General features: G+C 35.1%; 3 protein-coding genes across 5 annotated transcripts; 1 reads left to right on the forward strand and 2 right to left on the reverse strand.

Annotated features, from left to right (window-relative positions):
- LOC141680920 (F-box/kelch-repeat protein At3g23880-like) lies at positions 1 to 1,140 on the forward strand. The gene has a single exon (XM_074487006.1). It carries the CDS (start codon positions 1 to 3, stop codon positions 1,138 to 1,140), a length of 1,140 nt encoding a protein of 379 aa, XP_074343107.1.
- Positions 1,141 to 4,841: 3,701 nt separating this feature from the next.
- LOC141679057 (transcription factor FAMA) lies at positions 4,842 to 7,398 on the reverse strand. Of its 3 annotated transcripts, none has more exons than XM_074485541.1 (4): positions 7,213 to 7,398; positions 5,753 to 6,472; positions 5,133 to 5,600; positions 4,842 to 4,931 (listed from the first exon to the last, which is right to left on the reverse strand). In XM_074485541.1, the coding sequence occupies exons 2-4, from the start codon at positions 6,404 to 6,406 to the stop codon at positions 4,842 to 4,844; spliced, it is 1,212 nt and encodes a 403-aa protein (XP_074341642.1). In that variant the 5' UTR covers positions 6,407 to 6,472; positions 7,213 to 7,398. The 3 variants fall into 3 exon arrangements, with proteins under 3 accessions (XP_074341642.1, XP_074341643.1, XP_074341641.1); XM_074485542.1 differs by having other exon boundaries at positions 7,183 to 7,398; XM_074485540.1 differs by lacking the exon at positions 7,213 to 7,398 and having other exon boundaries at positions 5,753 to 6,543.
- A 1,316-nt stretch (positions 7,399 to 8,714) lies between these two features.
- LOC141676553 (26S proteasome non-ATPase regulatory subunit 1 homolog A-like) lies at positions 8,715 to 15,975 on the reverse strand. Its single transcript, XM_074482223.1, has 13 exons — positions 15,731 to 15,975; positions 14,233 to 14,296; positions 13,458 to 13,563; positions 13,232 to 13,340; positions 12,993 to 13,161; positions 11,824 to 12,314; positions 11,591 to 11,726; positions 11,255 to 11,500; positions 10,944 to 11,164; positions 10,538 to 10,796; positions 10,191 to 10,423; positions 9,595 to 10,102; positions 8,715 to 9,481 (listed from the first exon to the last, which is right to left on the reverse strand). The coding sequence occupies exons 1-13, from the start codon at positions 15,871 to 15,873 to the stop codon at positions 9,158 to 9,160; spliced, it is 3,009 nt and encodes a 1,002-aa protein (XP_074338324.1). The 5' UTR covers positions 15,874 to 15,975; the 3' UTR covers positions 8,715 to 9,157.
- Positions 15,976 to 17,303: the final 1,328 nt, after the last annotated feature.

Genomic DNA, 17,303 nt, shown 5'->3' on the forward strand with positions numbered 1-17,303 from the left:
ATGAATTCAATGGCAACTCATGATACAAGAACTAACCCAAACCTTCCGGATGATATAATTTACCTCATACTCTCAAGGCTTCCTGTTAAGTCTCTTTTGCGATTCAAGACTGCTTGCAAAACATGGTTATCTCTTATATCTAGTCGTGATTTTATCAAAACTCACCTCTTTGTATCAAATAATGATCCTTACTATACCCACACTCATCTCCTTTTAAGACAGTGGACATTCAATTTTAGCTATGATTTTAGGACTTGTTCCGTACATTCTCTCATCAATGAACCCTACACTAAGAATATGGTTAATGAGTCCGGTGCTCGGACTTTTAAGCTTAATGATATTCCTTCGGGTAATCATAGTTATGTAGTTGGTTGTTGTAATGGGCTAATTTGTTTAGCGAATAATTGTGAAGATAAAGTTATATTTTTGTGGAACCCGTCCACTAGAAAATCAAGAATACTACCCGAATTTGACGATTTGAAATTTTCAAGTACGAAGTTTGGGTTTTGCTATGACGAATCAAATGATGATTATAAAGTATTTGCCATCTTTGATTGCTATCTTGGATATAAATGTAAAGTCGCGGTTTATAGCTCAAAATCCGACGTTTGGAGAATGATTGGAGATTTTCATATTGGGGGAGTATCGTATGACGGGGTGAAGTTTGCAAATAGAGCTATACACTGGGTTGTTAGAAGATCCGAACATGTTGAATCGAAGATTATTCTTTCCATTGATATACAAACGGAGACGTTTAGAGAAGTTTTGCTGCCAGGTTATGAAGCAGGTACGGTCTTTATAAAGTTGGACACTTTCGGTGAAAAACTCATCATACTCACTAAATATGAAAAAATCCGTTATACTTTCTGGGTACTCGAGAAATATGGTGCTGAGGAGTGTTGGAGAGAATTGTTCACAATCCCACTTGAGGAAAATGGATTTTTGACTTTGAGAACTCTACTGCACCAGTCTCCAAGACTAATCTGCATTTTAGTAAATGGTGATGTCTTGTTAAGTTTGAATTCAACCATCATATACTACAACACTAAGTATAACACTTATAAGGAGCTGCTAGGCTTCCGTTTTGGAGCACTAGAAGTTTGCACTTATGTCGAAAGCCTCGTATCACCCCATCTCTGAATCCAAGCGTGCTGCCATTAACAAGTGAAAAGAAGGTTTTTCTAGTTTGCTCTTGTTTTTACTTGCTTTCTATTACAATTTGAGCTTGTAGTTATCTTTTAAACTCGAGGCCAGTTGATGATATTGTGCTTTTTTATAATTCTATCAAATTTTGTTTAAATTTACGTAGTTGTACTCTAAATTTTTCGGCTTTGTGAGATCATACTATCCATATCTTTTTTAATTTACAAAATTGTCATACTCATCTATAGTCTTATTAAGAGATTCTTTAACTTTGTCGTTTGTCATATCATTATCACTCGTCATATCAGTATGACCTTCGTTGAGCAATTTATTGAAGTAGGAAAGTATAAATCTCCTTTTAGTGTTGCTTGTCACTCTACTTTTGATTTGCTAGCAATTTCCTCCCCTGTTTGTTTTGTCGATTGATTAATAGTTCATGTATTCTTCCTTCTCTGAACTGCAGACCTCAAGCGACATTGATCTTGTTTGTTTGTCCTTATAGTGCATTGTTTCAACTATGTCATGACTTAGAGATGATAAAATTCAAGAGGTTTTTTAATGACAATGTTTTTATATTAACAGACTTGTGATTTTTTTTTTTAATTCAGAGAGGTTTGTATAATTATCCTAAATTATTGCTGGGAAACCGGAGAAATTTCTTTAGAATTAATCTTAAAACTCAGTTAACATGTCTTCCTTCGATTCAGAAGTATGGATGATATTGAGTTAATTTGCTTCCTTTGATCTTCGAAGATATGGAAGCTCAACAGACAGAGTGTCCTGATTACCTATATTCTCACTATCCGAAAATAACTTATAAATTGTGTAACTTATATCTAGTCGTGATTTCACCAAAACTCAACTCTCTATGTCAACTAATAACCCTCACTTGTTCCGTGTATTCTCTGCTTAATGAACCCTTTAGTAAGAGTATGCTTGATGATTCAGGATCTCAAACTTTTGAGCTTGATCATCCAGGTGATATCAAGCATGTGCTTGGCTATTGTAATGGATTGATTTGTTTGGTCAGTCATGATAAACGTCATATATTCTTATGGAACCCGTCTACTAGAAAATCAAGAAGACTGCCCAAACTTGAATATATATTTGCATATACAGTGAATTCATTTGGGTGTTTTTTAGTATGAATTTTGTTAGATGTGCCTAGATAAAGCCAGGACTCTGCATTGTAGCATCACGAAGGATATAATCAATAATTGTTTCTGTTTATTACGACGTCTGACTCATTCACCGTCTTAAAACACATGACCTCTGATCTGCAGACCCTCACGCCACATTGATCTTCTTCTGCTGTTAAGCAACATGGATAACAAAGGAAGTCAAATAATTCGATGAACTGTATCAGTATTGCAGTGTCCTTATAGTTGCATTTGCATTGTTATAACAGACTATGTCAAGACTTCGAGATGATAAAATAATTCGAAACTGGACCTATATGCAAAACCGATCTGCTTTTTTGTGAAGGGTGACATTTTGTTACATTTGTGTTCAACCATCGTACTGTACAACACTGAGCATAGCACATTCAAAGATCTGTTAGGCTTTCGTTTCAACGACCTTCATGTCGATACTTGTGTTGAAAGCCTGGTTTCACCCTAGCTCTGAATCGGAGCCTTGTTGATACTTTTGTATTAACAAGTCTGAAAGGTGGTGGAAACTGGAAAGAACAAGTGTGAAAGAAGGTCATTCTGGTTTATATTTTATATTGTTCTCTATTACAACTTGAGCTTCTAGCATTTTGGCATTGCTCTTCTCTGATTTCTACCATGGATTACACATCTCAGTATAATAATTTATTTTGTGTAATCATTTTCTTGCTAAACATGACCTTATGGTTTTTTGCATGTTTGTGGGCACATCTTTTTTTTATTATATAATTAAAACACGACTTAAATATCAAAGTGGTCACTCAACTGAAAGTCATATATCAGTTTGACCATCAAACTTAACAGAGTATCACTTGGATCACTAAACTCATAATAAATATCAAATTGATACATCAAAATATGTATTTGAGAATTAAAATTTATTTTATGGAGTTCTAAACATTTTTCTTAAATCCTATTTTAACCAAATGAAAAGTTATGAATTTATAGTATTTTAGATGATTTTGTGAAATTTTTAAAAATTTATCTACTAATTATTTTTATTTAAATAAAGAAAATGATTACAAAATTTAAAATAAATAATACATAAAATTTTTAAAATTTTTACTATATTTTATAAAATACTAGAATTCATACATTTTCATTTGGTTGTAATAGAATTCAAGAAAAATATATAGAATTACATAAAATAATTTTTAAATCTCGAACACATATTTTGAGGTATCTGTTTGATATTTATTATAATTTTAGTGATTCAAATAATACCCGTTTAAGTTTGATGATTTAACTAATATATGGCATTTAGTTGAGTGACCACTTTAATATTTACACACACTTATCTTTTCTTTGACCGCATTCGAAATCTTGACATCCCGTAATGAGAGCGAGCATGATACCACTAATAATCTAACAATCTAGCTTACTTTATTAGTTGTTTTACTTGCTGTGTTCGAAGAAATCTCGAGCTCAGACTACCAAGAAGAAGGGGGCAACTAATTATCTTGCAGATTCACTTCTAATCTGCTTTCTCTACGCAACTAGGGGAGGATCTAGTAAGGGATACCGGGAGACACGTGTCAATATGGTCTGCTAAGGAGGTTGGAAATTACAGCATATATGAGTATGAATGAGCCCCCTTAGTTGTAGTATAATCTTAGATTTCAGCAACTGTGTGCTTGTCATTGTTTCTCTATATGAAGTCATTGTTAATAATTAGCTTACAGGACTCAGAGGTCAAAAGGGGCCAGTTCTCTGCATTCGAGAAAGATTTCAATGTAGTCGAATACAACCAAGCCCAACAATGAATTCCTGACAAGTCAACCTCATGTAAAATCCAAAATCATGTAGTTGCGTTGACCTTCTAACTCAAAATCCATAAATGCCTAGGAGTGTATAATTTATACAAGGTCGGTCAATTTATACAAGGTCGAGTCACTAAACACGTATGTTATATTGCAACATACGTACAGATAATAAGTGCGAAAAAGTTTTAGAAAAGATAAAATGAACTTCGTGTATTCACTTAAAACACGTATTATATTCTTTTCACAAATAATAAATACCTATGTTACCCGGACTCGGGTATGGGTGTCGGACACGGGTTCGTATCCAAGTGTCGGACTCGGCAATATTCTGAAAAAATTACATGTTTTTGGCGTAAAATAAGTGTTCAAGTGTCCATAATCATGTTCGAGTGTCGAGAAACAAAATGAAGAGTCTGGATAACTAAAATAAATACGAAGATATGTTGTAACAGTCGTATGTTAGAGTTCCGACCAGAGGGGCCCCAACCCCATACATGACAATACAGTGTTAACCAATCAAACACCTTCCCACACTGTGTCCCCATGGCACAGTACTCTTGCTAGCTCTATTCCGCAAAATCCCATGCAGCTTAATGATTGGCGGACTTAAGAGTATCAAATTGCTTGAGATCTTTCATTTCTCTTATTCGGATAAATTTACATCCAGCACTTTATTTTTACAACAAAAACAGCTCACGTAAAAGAATCTGCTAGCTAAAACGACTGTGTGCTTGTGTGTGTGCGCGCGTAGACAGACAGTACACATTCAAATGTTACTGTCTGCATGGATGAAGCTGAAGATCTGCTGTACTGCATTCGCTATGTCTTCCGCTGTAAAACTTGATTCGCTTGCTACCTACAGTTTATCGAATAGGTCAACGAGACAAATAATTTATAAATAGGCGAATTGAACTTAGGTACTTGGAGTGGTAAGCCCCTAAAGTCCTGGTCTCAACCAGCTGAGTTACCGGGATTGGGATAGATAAGTTACTGTTCTTATTTTTGCGATCTTAAAATGAGGTACGACAAATGTTATATATGAACATTTTAAATTTACCTTGACGTTGAAAGAATAGAGAACAGTTTGCTCAATAGTGGTGATGTTGGTGTGAAGGATGTTAAGCTCCAAATCCTCTAAAGCAGCAATAGTCTTAATAAGCTGACCTGGACTTCTCCTACATAAAATCTTGATCATGGCATCAAAGCCAAGTACTCTAACTTCCACGTCAGCCAAACTCGACTTACTCTCCGCTGTTTCTTCTCTGATTAGTCCGTTCTCGTACTCAGAGACAAGTTTCAGTGGATCATCCGAAGCTGATGACATGGGATTAAAGAATGGTGGTGGAGGTGGTGGAACTTGTGTTTGTTGCATTGGATTTGATGAATCTCCAATAGGCCTTGGTGGTGGTGGTGGTGGTGCATCTCCATAGATTCTTCGTCGCTTTTGTGATTCAAGGCATTGCAGGAGCTGCTCCAATTCTCTCACGAACTCGATTGCTCCTCCTATAATTGATGCTTGATCACCCTAAAAGTTATTATTTACATAACATAATCAATAATTTCGAATGCTAAACACTAAACGTACAGAAAAAAAATGTTTGTACGATATTATAACATCCTGGAAAGTGTCTTTCTCTAACAGTATAAATTTACGAAGGGCAATCTGTAAAATCATACCCTTTGAACGTATGATCCAGGCATGAGAGACCTCAAGACGCGAAGATGCTCATTCATTTGCTTTCTTCGATTTCTCTCCACAGCAATGTGAGTCATTCTCTGGCTTTCAACTTCTTCACTGGTTTTTGTAGTTCTTGGCCTTTTTTTCTTGTTCTTCCCAGCTTCTCCCATCTGAGAGTTCTTTTCGACGTCTTCTCCAAGGAACTGAAGCTGAACAGAAGATGCATTCTCCATAACCCTACCTTCATCATCCATCATTTTCCTTGCTTTACTACTTTCTTCATTAGTCATTACTAAACCTCTCTTAAACCTCTCGTCCTCATCTCCGACAATGTTATCCTGAGGAAACATCATTAGTGGATGATTATCATCTTGCAACTTGTCATTTAACACCGGGAATTTTAAGAAGTAAACCGGATCAATTCCATCTTCTTCTTTCTCTTCTTCTTCAGCTGTCGATGATTTGGACTGGTTTAAGGCCAACTTAGGCCCGAAATCAGCAAATTGCATCACATCAGCAAAGCTCAAAGATGTCGAAGAAGGACCAAACCCTGATGCCATTTGTTGTTGCGGTTGTGCAGTATTGTTAAGCATGTAATCAACCATTTGATTGTTATCATCTCCAGCTGTCGTTTCGTTCCTCCGATTCTCCATGAATGGTTGATGTTGATGATGTAGTGGATAATTTGCACAGAGAAAATTACTGCCTGGTAAAGAAGCCTGCATGAGGTCAAGTTCTGAGTAAAACAACATGATTGGTACTATTTAAAATGAAAAAATATATATTTTTACTCTCTCTCTCTCTCTCTCTCTCTCTCTCCCGCCCTCTCCCTCCCTCTCTCTCGCTCTCTCTCCCTCCCTCCCTCTCTCTCTGTGTGTGTGTGTGTGTTTTAATATTTGACAGTGAAGATTTCCCATCATTCCCCATAACTATATATATGCAAGAAGTTTGCAAGAAGTGTTGACTTGTGCAAAAAACAAATGTTCTATGATATTTTACACTTCGGGGTCTACCTCAATAAACAAAATAGTACAAACATAAATGGACCATAAACTTGTGATGGTATTCTCGAATTTTCAAGGAGACTATAAACGATATAAATTTTGCTACGAAACTAGTGAATCTGTTGTAAAAGGTCATATGAGACTATAAACGATATAAATTTTACTACGAAACTAGTGAACCAGTTGTAAAAGGTCATATGAGACTATAAACGATATAAATTTTACTACGAAACTAGTGAATCTGTCGTAAAAGGTCGTACGTGTTGTAGTGATATGGTGATAACAAACTTCACGTATATAACACCATTCTAATAAGAACATGCAAGTGCAATCATACAATTAAGCCACTAATATTAGTAATATAGCTACAAACACAAAATCTCGAAATCAGTACGAGACTAATCTAGGCTGAAGTCCCGACTAACCTGAAACAAACGGTAAAATCTTAATCTTACCTCAAGGGAGGAAGGAAAGAGGTAGGAGAAAGTTGTAAAATTGAGGTGGGGTTGTGATATGTGCAGAACAATAGAAGAAACAAACAAACATGCATGTGTTTGTGGCCAGAAAATGGTTGACAAAGGGTGATATGATAATACTTATCTGTACATAAACTAAACTAGACCAAGGCAGTTGTTTTGTTGTTGGGTCAGGCTTTGACTTTTCAATGGTGTTTGTCAATTTATATAGGAGAGTTGAAAGAGTAGAGGAGCTAGTAGATGGCTGATTTGCACCTCAAAAATTAATTAACCACATCACATTTTCACCACCTTTTTATTAATGTGTGTCACAGGGCACCAACGCTCTACATCAACTTTTATAAACTTTTTCATGAACTTGATAAATTACTGGATTTGATTTGAATGTTTGAAAACTTGAATGTTGAAAATTTTGATTTACTTTAATCTTTGTATGCATGTGACTGGGGAGCCTAATATATGTTATTATGATATCAAGATCCACCACACATTTTATTTATTTTTTAAATAGATTTATGCCAGTTATTATACATGGGTTGATGATTCACTGAACTTGAAAACATGGTTGATTTCTGTAAGTATCTGTGCTACTATTTTATATCTTCTACCATTCCATCAATTATTGTAGCACAAAAAATGTTCACTAGATGTGTGAAATAGTTACGGAAAGTGATCCGGAGCAAACGATTTTCAGTGATATAATACATCGTGTTAATTTATCGCATTGTGTATAAAAATGGACCCTTCAGTCCATATATGCGGTTATTTATCACGGTATGTATAAAAATGAGACCTGACAATATTGGTATACGACATGTGAACACGGTACGAACGACACGAATAATTAGTGTCTGAGTTTGAAAATTTGGTACCCGAACATGAAAAAATACGAATATAATTAGTGTCGGGTTTGGGTTTCCGATATAGGTACACGACATGGAATGAAAGTACACAGAATAAATAAATAATTAAATTTTAAAAAATATATAATATACATATATATACTACATACCAAATGTGAATTTTACATATTCTAAATAACATGTATACAATTGTAAATATTAAAATATATTTTATTATTTCTTAACTACGTGAGTGAGCACTTCACCATTTAATTATTTATTGCATTTTTTAACAATTAATATTTTTTGTGTATAATCCGTGTACTTTAGTGTACTAAAACGGGTAAACACGAATATATTAGTTCCGGGGTTAGTGTCATCAAATTGATACATGAATGCAAATTCGGGTCGGGTCCAGGTTTAAGATTTGGTACACGTAACGTTTGTACACGACGCGAAACGTTGCTAGATCTCATAAAAATGCTACATATGCACAACACAAAATGTACTATACGCATATCGCGATTATACGTCTAAGATTAATCTTCAGAATAAAAATCTTTCCGTCACTTTGTTAATCTGCTTCTCGATTAGTTGTTCAGGAAAATCTTACTATAACTGAAAACATGAAGAATCTGATTATCCAACTTCAACTAATTTAACTTCAGTACTCAAATTTTCGAAAGTACAAATGTAATAATACAACAATGATCAAAACTGTTCACAAGAAAAAACTGGAATTTCTGAAAGAAATCTTTTTTTTTCCTAGCAACTAGCAATTAAAAGTAGGGAAAATCCACTTCAGTTTTCTCAAAAGGACTACAAATTCCGAAATGATCAACGGAAGCCTAGCTAGCAACAGACAACATACAATTACAGAGTCTTCATGTTTAAGCCAGCTTACTCAATGTATTGATAAAATGAAACGGGAGAAAGAAATACATCGGAATGCCCTTGGCCCAACTCATATCATCGTGGTACGAGAAGAATGATGCTCGAAATTGTTTAAACTTTATCAGACCTTAAAGCACCATCTACAATTTTAATAAACAAGGGCCAAACTAAAAATTTGAACACTCAGATCAAGAAGTATATTCAAATGCCTGTGGTGGTTGAGGTTCATCGTCAACAGCCATTGATGCGGCTGATCCTTGTTGTGCAGTTGCAGAACCGCCACCAGTTGATGCGTTTGATGAAGGGGCGTCGATTAGGGATAAAAATTCAGGCTCAGTTGGACGCAAGTCTTTCAAAAGAACGAAACCCGATGCTGCTGATTTTACTGGTACATATCGACTGTCATCAAGGAACTTTATAAACTTCTCTTGCGCAGGAACCACCCTAGCAGGGTTGATCAAAATTTCAAATGATGGCTCTGGTTCCGCTTTCTTCTCCGCAGGACCATCAACCTTGCCAAATATAATGTGTTAAAAAAGGTCCAAAATCAAAATACAATTGTGCATTTAGGTCCCCCAAAATCTAGAAATGGATGTTCATACTAACTTAATAAACCAGAAGTTACCTGCATAGAATCATCATCCTTGTCACTAGATGATTTGACTTTTCCAGAAGTTGACTCTGTAGCAGATGACTTCTCAGCTTTTTCCTTCTGGTCTGCCTCTTTCTTACTTGCCCTGGCTTTTGCTCTTACAGATGTTGATAGTACCGCAGTAGGCAATTTCACGGCAGATGTGGTGGTGGCAACAGTAGTCGGCCGAGGATACTCGAATAGTGACGGTTTTGCTTGAGACAAGAACTCAAACCGAGGTACTTTCAGTTCATAGTTAAGCCCTATCAGAGCTGTTGGCGAAAATGCCAAGCTAATGAAGTAAATAAGCGGATACCAATACCAGAACTGGCTAAAAACTGCAAGACCAACTACTGCAGTCATTTTATCATGTCTTGTTTTAGAAAGCAATTTTATGGTGACGTTCCTTCCACCAGCATCAAGGATTCCAGAGGCTAAAATGGCTCCCATCTTGCTCATAGTATCTTCGTGTTTATCCAAGATAATCTTCTCCAATTGCCGTCTAAATAAGAAACAAACCAGAAGAAGCTCAAGAGGAAGTCATGTGATGAAAAATACCTAAAAAGAAATATTTATAAAAAATGCAGGACCTGAATGCTCCAACACGAGAATCACTAGCTTCACTGATCTGCACCATTACCATAGCCATCGCAATTAAAGCACCTTGACGAACAAAATCAACCACGTCTGATGTTAGTGGCTCTAACAAAGATATTGCCTCACTCATGCCAGTGCCCGCACAGGAGATACCAACTGCCAAAGCAGCACCATATCTAACATGTGGATTGTAAGACTCAGATAGCAAGGAGACGATACGAGGGGTCTGCAGTAAAGAGATGAGACTCATTAAGATAAATTCTTGACACGTATGGAGACATAAAGCAATGAGCAATCATAAGACAGCTACTGGGTAACAAAAGAGCTGTATAGAAGTAACCTGTTCTGGTTCTGAATAAAGAACAAATCCTAGTCCAAGAACAGCCGTCCGCCTGACATCATCACTCACATCTGATACAGCAAAGTGCAGCAGCTGGCGGATGGCTTTGTTGTTTGCTGTTCCACTATATGCTAATGCCAAGGCATACATACCACCATAACGTATGATAGGGTCCTGATCCCGAGTCATTTGTTCAATTAATGTATCCGCCCCTTCTTCTCTTCCATACACAGTAAGGGCTATCCCTAGTGCTAACCCCCTACATAGCAAAATGACAGAATTAACAGTAAATAAAAAAATTTGGTAAATACACACACACAGATATAAATATGTAAGTGTGTGTGTGTGTGAGCGCGTGTGTATATATGTATATAGCATAAAGTGGTATTAAAGGAGTAACAATTACCTGATGATTTTCTCATGTTGAGTCTCATGTGCATAAGCAACCATTTCAGTTGCCTTCTCACTAGCAGTTCCAACCATCAGCAAACCCATACTTATACCGGCAGCTTCACCAGCAACAGCACTGTCAGTATAAAGCACATTTTTTATGTCATCAAAAACATCCTCATCGGCTGTTCCTAGAGCTGCCAGTCCAAGACCTAAGCATGCACCATGCTGTATAACCTATACCAATCAAAATTGCAAATTTAGTTTGCCAAGTACAAAATAATTGAGGTGCAACCAGCAGTCAATTCAACAAAAGAAAGCAACCACCTCAACATTAGTACTACTTAAGCTCTGACGAAGAAATTGTTTGATGCCTTCTCCATGGTTTGCATGAATCAGACCGAGGGCATACAGGGCTCCACCTTCGGAATATGGGCTACCGCCACCAGAACCACTCTGCGGCAAGTAAGGAGCCATCAATGATCTTCCTTGCTGCAAGTGACCCCTGTGAATAACCCCAAGCCCTGCTGTTGCACTAAATTTGGCCCAGTTTGTTGCCCTGCTCAGCCAGTCCTGATAATTTGTTCAAGGTAATTTCTGCTTATAATCCATACACATAAAATATAACGGTGAAGGCAAAATCCAGATGGAACTATAAAATACCAGATTCTCCCTCAAAAATGTATCAACGGTTGTTCCAGCATGCATAATTGCATTAGCATAGATTGTTGCACTGTGGCAAACACTGTTTCTCATCTCAACTGACTGTTTTATTGTCTTAAGAATTAGAAGATCAGACCTGTACTCAATTCCAACAATGCAGTAAGAACTTTTTTTAAGGTGCATGTAATGATATTGTCATAAAAAATATTTAACAACATAAATTAGAATCTCACTTATTATGGCTGTATAAAAACTGCAGAGTCAACTGTATAGAAGTCTCTCCGGACAAGATCCCTCTAAGTTTTGTCAACCTCTCAGCATATGTTGCTTCTTTTGGATCAACAACAGGTACACTCCCAGTTACAGCAGCTTCAGTAGCAGCTTGAGTCCCATCAGCCATCTGAACATCCTCGGTTGTAGCAGCAGTTGCATCTTGAGCGGATTCTGTTTCAGTAGATACTGGTTGAACAGGTTCTGCAGGTAGATATTTAGGCTGTGTGAGCCTGTCTCTCACATTCAATAGAAAAGCTTGGTGTTCATTCTCAATAAGGTCAAAAGCTATTTGAAATGCCAGTAAAGCATCATCCTCGTTTTCAGATCGTATAAGTTTTTCCAATATGCCAGCAACGCCCATCGGCTCATCAAGAAACATCAGGCACTGGCAGATGCTCAGATAATCTGGAGATGGCAGCTTCTTGAAAACATCCACGAGAAGACCAAGTACCTGAAGGCATATTAAAGAGTCTTACTTCATATGCACTCGAAAATAAGAATCATATTCTCATAGAAAATCTTAACATGAATTTAACTGTAAATATTTCATTACTGTTCAAAGTTCAAGACTTGTATATATCATATATTCTAAAATTTCAAATAGATCGATGAAGGCAAATGATTAAGTAGGTTTTGAAACAGACTCCGCAATAATCAGCCATATATGTACCATAAAACAAAAATGTACGTATATTGTATAAATAGCCTGTCCAACACAGCCTAGAGTTTTTGAAAGATCTAATGCTTCAAGCTGACCATTGAAGAGTAACTCTGCTTCAGTTTCATTTTGACTCAGGAACAAACACATCAATCATAATCTAACATAATATATCACCAAGATTATATAGTATTATATAATACTCATGACACTGCACACAAATATAGAAGATATTACTAACTGCTCCTACTTAACATATTCAGTCGGTAGATCTATTAAATATCGAAGTACCAATTCTATGTTGTGGGATATTGATATAGAAGTTAAAATTATATCGTTTAGCCATCAAAAGAACTCCTTAAAACAGTTAATATCATTTCTGCAACAAAATACAGTCAGTAACAACGTAATGCTAGACAACCATAATAGCGATGATATAAAAGGAAATTTTATCCTGATTGTTTCTTTTACCTCATGTCTGTATTCTCTGCGGTTAACAAACAAGTGAGATACATTGCTGCAGTATGATAAGGTTGCATGAATATTGTCACTCTTTGTTATTGCTTCTTCAAGCTTATCCAGTCTTCGACATTCGATGGCCATTCCAATAGCTTGTTGATATCTACCATCCAAAATACACCTGTCGAGAGCAACCAGTAAGTTATATGAAATCCTAACAACAAGAACAAAGGTATATACAGTCTTCATACTTGTCAAGCATCCGCTCAACGATTGCCTCAAGCCTAGGATCAACTTCTGCTGCCTTATTGGACTCTGCAGCTTTGGTTTTAAGACTGGCATACTCATCTATAGCTTTGGCTGAGAAACAAATTTTTTAACAAAATATTATATTAAATTAAAACAAAAACGAAACTGACAGGCTAGCATATATTTTGGTTAATGCAAGGAAAAAATATTCTTCTTCAAGCAAAGTACCTAAAAGTGTGTGAACATAATCTGATTCCTCTGAGACATCAAACAGAGGACCAGCTCCAAGGGCATATGATAAAGAGTCATTCAATTCACCCAAGTAATAAAAGACCTGCGAAAGAAATAATACATGAATCATACTTGCAAGAAAGTCATAATGATGTCAAAAACATGACGTATGCTTTTAGTAATACTCATTCCAGATCTTAAGTCTTAACTATATCTGACAATATTCGCCCAACTTTTCTACTTTTTATCTGAAAATATTTTTTTTATCTGCAACATAATTAGATCCAAATGTTTCTATTTCACCTAGTATCCCTTCTACAAAGAGCGAAAAAAGAGTGAAGTTGATTCACTTTTCACAAGGTATAAAATCGCATTAAAAAATAAAAGCTAAGTTGCTTAAAAACAAAATGGACAATATGAACAAAAAATGGACAATTTGAACTGATAATAGATTTTTTAGTATAGCTTATTAGCTATTAAGTAGTGTATGTTTCTTTATATATCTCAGGGCGAGAGAGAGTCGAGCGAGAGTAGAAGCTAGGACCTAAGAAAACAAAGGATGAGCCCCCTTTACCACTCAGGCTATCCGACCACACTCAAGTAGTAATCAATTATTTTGCTTTTCACCTTCCAATAGATATTCTAGTACTGATACAACTCAATATATCCTCTGAACCCTAACATTTGAAAATATTAATTGCTAAGCTCAGATAGGTAAGGAGACTAGAACTCATGTAAGGGGGTAATGTAGGAAAGCAGATTCTAAAAATACCTTTGATACAAGTAACGCTGCTAGTTGTCTTTGATCGAATTCTTCATCTTCATACAAACTTTCTCTGCACCAGAAAGGAATGAAAAAGATTTAACAGCAAAGAACATCTTCACTATCTCATAACTATTATCAAATGAATATTTGAAACTTAAAACCTTTGATCTCATTATTAATTTAAAATATGACAACTTAATTCAACGAAATCGCACATAACGCATACAGATAGAATCCAGGTACTGAAGAAAACTACTTAGTTTGATGATTGGCCAGCCACCAAAAAAGTCAAAACTGGACCGATATTTAGGTTTATCCCAAAATTTTCAATGTAATATTCTCTTTAAATTCAGCCTCCACAAAAAAGCTACTCCATCTCTTCAGCGTGAATCTGTTTATCTTTCTATGATACTGATATACTGATATACCAAACACGCATACGGAAGACACAGAAACTTCACACATAAATTAAAACTTTTTAAAACTAATATTATCAACCACAACTCATCAATGTCTATATTTTTTCAAATACCAGTTCTACTCAGAGAACTAAAGATTATTATAATAGGACCAAGACATATTTTTGATCCAATAATTAGCACAATTGTGCTCTTAACACTTTTCCAAAGCAAGAATCTTAATTTCCATTTTTTATTTTTTGCATAAAATCCCAACTTTAAACTTTTGCAAAATACTTTTATAAAAAGATTTGATTTAACAAAAGTGAACTCCAGCTTAAAGCAAATATAAGAACTAAAGAAGACAAAATCACAAACTTTTGAATAATACGTGATCTAGTTTATCCCCAAAGTTAAATTACAACATAACAATTTTGTACAACACATTATCTTTAATTCCTTATAAAAATACACAAGTACTACAACTTTAATCCACAATTCATAAAATTGCTTCATTAAGTTCCCATCCTCAACTCCGAAAGCAAACAAGAATATAATAAGACCTCAGTTCTATTAAGTATTAAATACTCATACACACTGATACGAACAATCAATTCAAATAAAACATCACAACACACATACTTCTCAGCCTCAATTACAATCCCACACACACAAGAAGTATCATAGGGAGAAGGAGAGAGAGAGAGAGAGAGAGAGAGAGAGAGAGAGAGAGAGAGAGGTGTTTTGCAGGAGATATAGAGAGGAGGGAGCAGGGAGCGAGAGATGGATAGCGAGAGTGATAGATAGCGAGAGTGATAGAGAGAGAAAGGGGGAGGGGGAGAGAGGGAGCGAGAGGGAGAGAGAGGGAGAGAGAGAGAGAGAGAGAGAGAGAGAGAGAGAGGGAGGGAGAGTAAGGGAGAGAGAGAGAGAGGGAGAGAGAGGGAGAGTAGTGTTTATCAGAGAGAGAAAGAGAGAGAGAGAGGAGAGAGAGAGGAGAGAGAGAGAGAGTAGTGTTTATCAGAGAGAGAGAGAGAATTCAACCAATTAACAACCAAAACACAATAACACATTCATCCAATTACAACTCCTAATCAAAATAAACATACATAATCGGCACACTAGTCGAGATCTCAGGCCAGAAGTAATCAACAAAAGCATTCAGATTAGTAAGAGCATGAAGCTTCAGTGTCGGATGATCCTCATTAAGCATCGCCAACAATCCTCCCGCTGAACTCACCATCGTCGCCATCGATTGCAATTCAATTTGGGGGTTTTTTCAAATTAGGGTTTTTTCACAAAGTGAAGTGAGATAAAAGAAGATTTTTATTTAATTTGAGGGGTTTTATATTATTTATTATGTGTAATTTGTTTTGTTTCTTGGAGGTTGGGCAAGCTCCGATTTGGAATCGGACTTGAATCATTTTTCTATCTCGGTTAAATAGCTATTGTATCACTCGGTTCAAATATAATTTTTAAGTTGATCATCAAATTCAAAATATTTGCAAATTTAGCATCAAAGTAAATTATGTTTGTCAACTTACGACTTAAAATGAATAATAGACTTATAAGTGATAAGTAGATGGATATTTATATATTAAATAAGTGTTTGGTTAAATATCAGAATATCTTAACTGAGCTAAAATTAATAAACTTTAAATATAATTATCTTAATTAGTAAATTTTAAATTAGAAAGACATGTAAAAACATAAATTTTAAAACAAAAGTTAATAAAAAAAATGAAAAATCAAAATAAGTTGAGAAAAAGTACGTCTTTGCTAACATTCAACTTATCAGCTTATAAGTTGTAAATTCGACTTATAAGCTAGGTCGACAAACACTGGTCGATAAGTACTTATTGGCTTATAAGCGAATAAGTAACTTATTTCTCATACGAATTGTTCATCTTATATTTATTGTTTTTTTCAAAACACCTTGCAGTATATTTTTGACTCATTTTTCAAAATTTAAGTAGTTAATATTCTTTAATTTTTTAATAAAAAACAAATCATGTTTATTATCACCCCGCTTAGAATCCAGGAAATACTCATAGTAAAATTGTATCATAAAATTTAAAAAATAAATGAAAGAATTTCTTTTATCCATACTAACTTAAATCCCGTATGATGCACGAGTTCGTTAATATTCATATAATTTTAAAATTTTATTTATCCAATCATACCATAATTAATATTATTTTATAGTCAAGGACCAACATTATTTTCTATTTTTATACTATTGTATTATTATTTATCCAATCATATAAAAATTTTAATATATTTATATAAATATATAATAATTATAAATTCATGCTAAAAATAATAAAATATAGGAAGAAGCCGTAGACTCGTAGTTTAGTAGGATAAGTTTGGGTCGTGGTTTAGTGGGATAAGGAGATTATATCTAGTAGTTTAACATTATCTAACACTATTTATTTTTATTTTTAATAATCAAAATAGTGGGATAACTGTTAACTCAAAATATACCTCATTCCGGTTATTATATTATACTATAGATATTTGATCTAATAAATGGAATACCGATGATCCGGATTTTTATTAGCATTGCAGAAATTAAGAATGGTTTTCAAATACGATACTAAAATATAACCAACAATTATCGATACTTAATACACCTCATTTCTCTATACAACGTATAGTTTACTTACTATATTATACCAG

The sequence above is a fragment of the Apium graveolens genome, chromosome 8, assembly GCF_009905375.1.
Source record: "Apium graveolens cultivar Ventura chromosome 8, ASM990537v1, whole genome shotgun sequence".
Classification (NCBI taxonomy): domain Eukaryota; kingdom Viridiplantae; phylum Streptophyta; class Magnoliopsida; order Apiales; family Apiaceae; genus Apium; species Apium graveolens.